Here is a 6,372-nt window from a genome sequence, read left to right as displayed (position 1 = left end):
CCTGTGTCTGCCCCCATCTGTCTGTGCGACCGTGCACTTCACTTCTCTGTGCCTTTGTTTCCTTAGATGTAACGTGGAAATAACAATGGTATCTACCCCACGGAGTTGTCGTGAAGATTAAATGAATTAATAGGTATAAAGTGCTGTCCTAGAACACCATCTGGCCCATAGTAAGCACTTGGGAAGTGTCAACTGTTATCATTATTAGTAGTAGAAGGAGTAGTGGTGGTGGTAGTAGCAATAAGAGTAGTAGTCTTACTACATGGAAAAACAAGCGGAAATGAACAACCAGGGTCTTGAAACACATGTATCCAAAATATGTTTTTAATCTTGATGAAGGTCACAAATGGCACAATATTGACATTTCCTTAAACAAATTATACAATCATGTTCTTAGACAACAAGGCATAGCATCACCGTTACCATGTGTCCCCAGAGGCCACAAGAGGCAGCGATTTCTTGTCCCCTAAGGTTTGGCAGAGCTGCTGCGATCAACAGGATGGCTCTCAAAGAACCAGTTTGCTACCAGATAAGCTGATGAGAGATGCCATCACATCTACTGCACATGGAATCAAATGTAAAAAGGATGCACAACAGATATGGAATTAGCTTATTTTGCATTCAGTTTCATTCCTTTCAAGGGACAAAGGTGCTTTTTTCAATATCTATTAGGATGCAAACACATATATCTTCCTAGGGCCTTCTCACCAAGCTGTTGTCAACAGAAATTAATAGAAGTGGTGAGTTCAGCTTCATGGTAACCTGAAATGAAAATAAAATAAAAAAGAAGAGGAGGAAGAAGGTGGAGGAAGAGGAGAAGGGCAGGAAGAGAATAGTCACCATTATTACTGAAAAGAACACGAATTTATAGACATGCTTCTTTAACTAAACACCATTTACAAATTATGGCTATGAGATGTAAGCAGGCTTTTAAGGCAAATAATGGTAAAACAATTCAGGGGTCACTCTTCATATCAGCAGGGGTATTATGATTACAGCCCCCTGGTCCGACTCTGTGAACACTGAACAAGCGTCGAGGGCTTTCTGAACCTGGGTTCATTCATGACGAGCGGCCCTGGCTAGGTTTGCAGGGCCCTCCCTTTCTGAATCCAGCAAGCATTGTTTTTTCCATTTCTCTGCTCCGAAAGATGACACTGCATCTCTGCAGCCTATCCTAGAGCTCTGATTTCAAGCTGACTTGTAGAGGAACTCATGACCTCCGGAGCAAGGATGTAATTGGAGAGAAGGGACCTGAAGAACCTACCATGTCCAGTGGGCTCCAAAACATGGATTGTAACCCCCAAATCCCTTCCCCTCCCATCTGACAGTACAAGGGCAGTTACCTTCTTCCTGGAGTCATTTCACTGATCAGGCCTGAAGGTCCCTGCGGCGACGGCCGAAGGCTTCAGAGCCCACATCGGTGGGCACAAAGTTGCTCTTCACCACCCCTCCAGATCTGCTCAGCAGGCCTGCCAGCCGATGGGTCACACAGGTGGCAGTGTTGCAGGATCTCTTCTGGGCAGTGAGGCTGATTTGCAGGATGGAGAAAAAGAGAAGGCCTGTCAGTGAGAGGAGCCTGCCCCCATGGGACCTTCATAAAGAAAATTGCGGCTCTTTGACACACCACTTAAGAATAAATGTTTCTCCTAAATGTAATTATCAAAGCTGTTAGGGGAAATGGCCTGGCAGCCTTTGCTAGGAGCCCTGCCCAAAGACCTTCATGAAAAAACCCAGTTCTAAGGCATGGACCACCTGCTGAAACCCTGCATTTATTATCCCTTACATACAGTCCCTTTGGGACCAGGAAGGAGTGGTCAACAAAGGCCCAGCTCCACCTAAGACACATGGGAGCATATAGAGGCCATACCTTAGCCACGAGCCCCGGTGAAACTCCTTTCCATGGGAAAATGAAAATCCCCTGAAGTCTCAACTGGAAGAGGCTCAGAGAACAAGGTTTGCAGCATCCTCCCCTGGAAGTTCTTACCTGCTCCACAGCACACCTGTTCTTGATGCTGGAGCTGGTTCACGGGACCATTCACCAAGCCCTATATCCAACCACCTTGAGGCCAAGACTACTTTTAAACATAGGCCCTGGGCACTCTCAGGACTTGCACAGAGACCAGAGGAATGACCACCACAGCGAAAATCCTTTTAGAAAATAGATCTATTCCTCAGTAATGAGGCGTGAGGGATGAAGCAGGAATTGGAGGGCTCTGCCATGAAACCTTCTGGGGCCTCATTGTTTCTAACCTAGTCTATGAGTCCTGCTCTCTTTCCATCCGTCCTGAGGTCCCCGACATTCTCTGCCATAAGCAAAGCTACAAATACCAGCTTGAAGAGCAGCCAGGGTGAGATCTGCATGCATTAAGTTCATCAATGGGAGCTGGAAAGGAAACCAGGGAGAGCAAGGGGTCCAGTTGGCATCCTGGGACACCCCAAAGTGAGGGTAGTGGTCCCTCTCCAAACAGATAGATGTGTCCTTTTTCTTGCCAGGTGTTTCAGCCCTGAAGCCAATGCCAGAGAACGTATGAAAGTTCTTCAGGTCCTTGAGTGTGTGCCCAGCACACAGTTACTCAGATTACTGCACTGCTTAGCTTTGGGGCTGTCGAGGCTGCAGGGAACAGACATGCCAGACAATACCATGCCCTGGGTCTGCCCCCACGGGCAGTTATGCAGAAGGTTAGGCCAGGGAAGAGTCATTTGGAGCCGGTCAGGTGGGGTAGGCAGGAGGGCAGCTCAGGCTTCGTCCACTAGGAGAACTCAGAGGTTCACTGAGCCAGAGCAGGCTCAGTGGGGAAGGGCTGTGGTGGAGAAGCTGGGACCTTGTCTGGCATTCCACATGCTGCTCAGTCCTTCATGCTCTGCAGAGAGGGTCTCAGGGGGGATGCAGGGGCAACACGTGCCTCTGTCCGGGCAGTGCTGGGGCCAGACCAGGGACTGGTGTGTCTCCAAGCTCAGGGTGCACAGGGTGGTAGAGCCGGGAAGGGTGTCTGGCTCCTGACAACATGCACATCTCCATGGATCCTACACACCTGAAGACCCCAGACCTACCTCCAACACTGCTCTACCTGAGCCCACCCTCTGCAAGGCCTTTGGCTTCACCTTGCAAATGTGCAATGAAGGCACCTTGCAGGTGAGAGAGAACAACATATGCAGGTTAAGAAGGTGGAGCCAAATTTCCAGAATCTCCTGAGATATATAAGGTCCATCTGCTGGCTTAGCACTTACCAGTCCTACGTCATCCAGTGCTGGGAGGTCTCCTCAGTAGGGCAAGACCATTTCCCCGAGTAAGTGATTCCACACCTCCCCGTTTCACTTCCTAACAGCTTTCAGGAATGGATCTTTTTAATGTGTCTAACCACAGTCCCTCCAGCTGCACCTGGACCTCCGTCTTCCATGGAGCCTGAGAATGGTTGGGCCCCAGGGCCTGGTGAACAACGACAGCCTGCTGCACTCCTGGGCAGATGTTGTTTTTCCTACCTTTCTGGGACATGTCCTCCTGGATGTTCCACGGTGGGATGGGGAGCCTTACCTGGAGCCCTCCATCTCCTGTTCCTGCTCCTGCTCCAGCTCATTGGTCTTCCTCTGCACATATGCCTTCACCAGTGCAGCCAGCAGGAGGCGCCCTTCCTTCTCACTGAGTGCAGCCGGGTCTGGGAGGCTCTCCAAAGAGGACCTGGGGAGCAGAAACCAACCCAATACAGGCTCAGAGCCTCTGCCTGCCTCCTCCCAAGGATAAGCAGCCAGGCTTCCTGGTCCCGGTGACTTCCCCTGAGGATATGCACCCCCCCAACACTGAATCAAGGCCAGTGTTCACTTGAATCACCGTGAGCCTTGCTGCTGTGACTTCAGAGGCACAGAAATGCTGGATTCCAGGGGCAGTGGGAGGGGAGTGCTCTTGCAGCTTCAGGCTGTCTCACCTGAGTGGTTGCGCCTGGAGGCTGCCTGCCTGGCACAGGACCAAGATGCTGAAAGCCAGGAAGGAGGAGGGCTTGCCGAAGCCCATGATGCCTCTCTGTAAAGGGAGAATGACGTTACCGCTGCACCAAGACCAAGCACGGCCTGGAGCCCACAGATGGGGGTTCCAGTCCTGCCTCTGCCAGGATGGCCTTGTGACCTCAGGCAGGTCACCCCACCTCCCTCTGCCTCAGTTCCATTCATTTGACAGATGGGTGCTGTGAATCTCAAAATGTACATTGCAGTGAATGGCTTGGTAGAGCAGAAACAAGCGACCTGGAGTGAGGGTGGGAGGATTCTGGTTCCGTTCTGTGGAAAGCCAGGGAGAAGCCACACACCTGAGCATACACACAAATCCACACCTTTTGCCCTATGCAGAAACCAAGCACGACCCACCCTGCTGCAGACTTGCTCTCCCATTGCGCCTGTCTTCTCAGGGACCGAGAAATCCAGCACCACCTTCCGTTCAGCTGGACTTCGCGCTAACGGGTAGGAGACGAAAGCGGGAAGGGTGAATCGGAAAGCGGGGCTAATCTCCTAGACGTAGGTTTGGATTTGGGGAAGTTTTTAACCTGCCAATTACTGGTGTCTTTGGGCTCTGCCCGCGCAGCCCGCCTCTGCTAGAGCGCAGTTTAGCTGCAGGTGCTGGGCACCAGCACCCCGAGGGGCGCGCGCTCTCCTGGTTCCCTGACTGCGTTGCCCCAGGAGCGCGCCAAAGCCCCAGGGACGCTTGCTGGCTGGAAGCGCCTTAGAGGAAGACTCAGGGTTCCTCCGTCCCGGGAGCCAAAAGAGATGCCTGAGGATACAGACCACCAGGGCACTCCCAGACCAAACTCTGGCAGGATCCTTCACGCCAACAGGCATCAACACAGGGGCCACAGAACCGCCTACCCAAGCTCGCGGAGCTTCTAGCGCCCAGGCAAAGCCCTGGGGATTCCAGAGGTTCCACTGGCGCTAGTTAGAAGGAAACGCGCTGACAGCCCCAGGCGCCCGCCTTCTCCTGAGTGGGACAGAGGACCAGGAGCACCTGGCTGTAGGTGGGCCGAGATGGCCACTAGAGGCAAAAGAAAGGCAGGCAGGCAGATGAGGCAAACGGAATAAACTAACCCTGAGGCAGTTTATTAGAGTGAGCGGAGCGGGAAGTTCCTCACCTGGTGACCCGAGTTGCAGGAGAGCGCGAGCGGCCTGTCCACCCGGATGGACACAACGCCTGCTGTGGGCGTCTTCCCCGCGGAGCTCTCGGCTCTTATTCCAGTGACAGTGGGAGGGGGATCCCGGCGAGCCCGCGCGGCCAATCCAAAGTGGCCAGGACCGACCAGGCTCCGATTGCGTCATTGCTCGCTGTCTCCGCACCGGTCGTCTAGGGAGGGGAACCATCCGCTCAGGCTGTCATTTGCAATGAGGTCATTGCTTAAGGAGCGGGAGGGCTGCGAGAGGGTGGAGAGCCTTCGACGTCCTGAAAGTGGGGAGAGTTTGGCGCCACCGATAGCGAGCGGCCAGAGCCTCTCTCACTTTCTTGGTGCCTGAACTTCGGCCTCGCATCCTCTCCTGCCACGCCAGTAGAGACCCCGCCCGGGCCACCTGGACCCCCAGGAAGTTGAACAGTTGTCCTGGGTCCTGAGGGGATCTCGGCTGAAATAGCCCACGGTGGAGGACGATGGCGAGGGAGAGGGGTCTTGGGAAACGGATCTCTTTGGACCAGCTGGGGTACTCCTGGACCATCCTCCCCTCCCTCCCCCCTCGCCCTGGCGCCCTGGGCCCTGCAAAGAAGTTGCTTTGCTTTCAGTCTGACAGCCAAGCCTCCTTTGCCTCACTCATCTGAGACGGGTAGGAGTGAGAGAGGACTGGGAAGGGAGCTAAGCTGGCACTGCCTGCACAGAGGGCTAGGCATCCCCGTACCCCGAATCCTCGACTGTGGGTTCAACATCCCCCACCCTAAAGGGGAACCCTCCACTGCAGCGCCGCCGGAGTCGGTTTACACAGTTGCCTGGCACCTCTGGCTTCTGTTTGCCAAGCCGCTGGGCCGGACAGCCTATCCGGGTCTGCCAGGGTCGCTACCTCTCTCGCCCCACATCCCGCCCCACTTCCCTGAAGCGCTTAATTGCTGAGTGGGCCGGCGACCAGTGCCGACCCACCCAGGAGATCCGGCGCTGCAAACCCAAAGGGCAGCCTTCGGACTTTCACACAGGCGCCACTCGCAGCTGCTGGAGGGCCTGTGCGCGCGCTCGCGCTTCCCGCTGGGCGCACGTCCCGCACTCACTTATCTGGACCCGGGCCACACGCACTGCCTTTCGTATTCACATACTGACGCTCCCCTAGACAGGCAGTACTCACTGCAACAAACGCGCCCTCGCGGGCTGTTCGCAAATAAGCGCGCACGCTGCAACCCAAACCAACCTCGCCCAGACCCCTTGT

At 54.3% G+C, this 6,372-nt stretch overlaps 1 protein-coding gene across 1 annotated transcript; it reads right to left on the bottom strand.

Moving 5' to 3' along the window:
* Positions 1-308: 308 nt before the first annotated feature.
* Positions 309-5,317, bottom strand: LOC103565273 (calcitonin gene-related peptide 2). The gene is made up of 5 exons (XM_008541274.2): positions 5,109-5,317; positions 3,921-4,015; positions 3,533-3,676; positions 1,344-1,528; positions 309-762 (listed from the first exon to the last, which is right to left on the bottom strand). The coding sequence occupies exons 2-4, from the start codon at positions 4,004-4,006 to the stop codon at positions 1,369-1,371; spliced, it is 390 nt and encodes a 129-aa protein (XP_008539496.1). The 5' UTR covers positions 4,007-4,015; positions 5,109-5,317; the 3' UTR covers positions 309-762; positions 1,344-1,368.
* Between the last annotated feature and the right edge of the window lie 1,055 nt (positions 5,318-6,372).

This window comes from Equus przewalskii, chromosome 6 (genome assembly GCF_037783145.1).
Source record: "Equus przewalskii isolate Varuska chromosome 6, EquPr2, whole genome shotgun sequence".
Taxonomy (NCBI): Eukaryota; Metazoa; Chordata; class Mammalia; order Perissodactyla; family Equidae; genus Equus; species Equus przewalskii.
Note: the sequence above shows the minus strand (reverse complement) of the source record. Positions and strands in the feature narration are given on the sequence as shown.

Excerpts from the sequence above, each read along its gene's own strand:
- LOC103565273 (XM_008541274.2), bottom strand. The coding sequence starts at position 4,006 with ATGGGCTTCGGCAAGCCCTCCTCCTTCCTGGCTTTCAGCATCTTGGTC. Across the intron at positions 3,677-3,920 it reads CTCCAGGCGCAACCACTCAG|GTCCTCTTTGGAGAGCCTCC; the intron begins GTGAGACAGCCT and ends TCTGCTCCCCAG. Across the intron at positions 1,529-3,532 it reads CAGGAGATGGAGGGCTCCAG|CCTCACTGCCCAGAAGAGAT; the intron begins GTAAGGCTCCCC and ends CCTGCAAATCAG.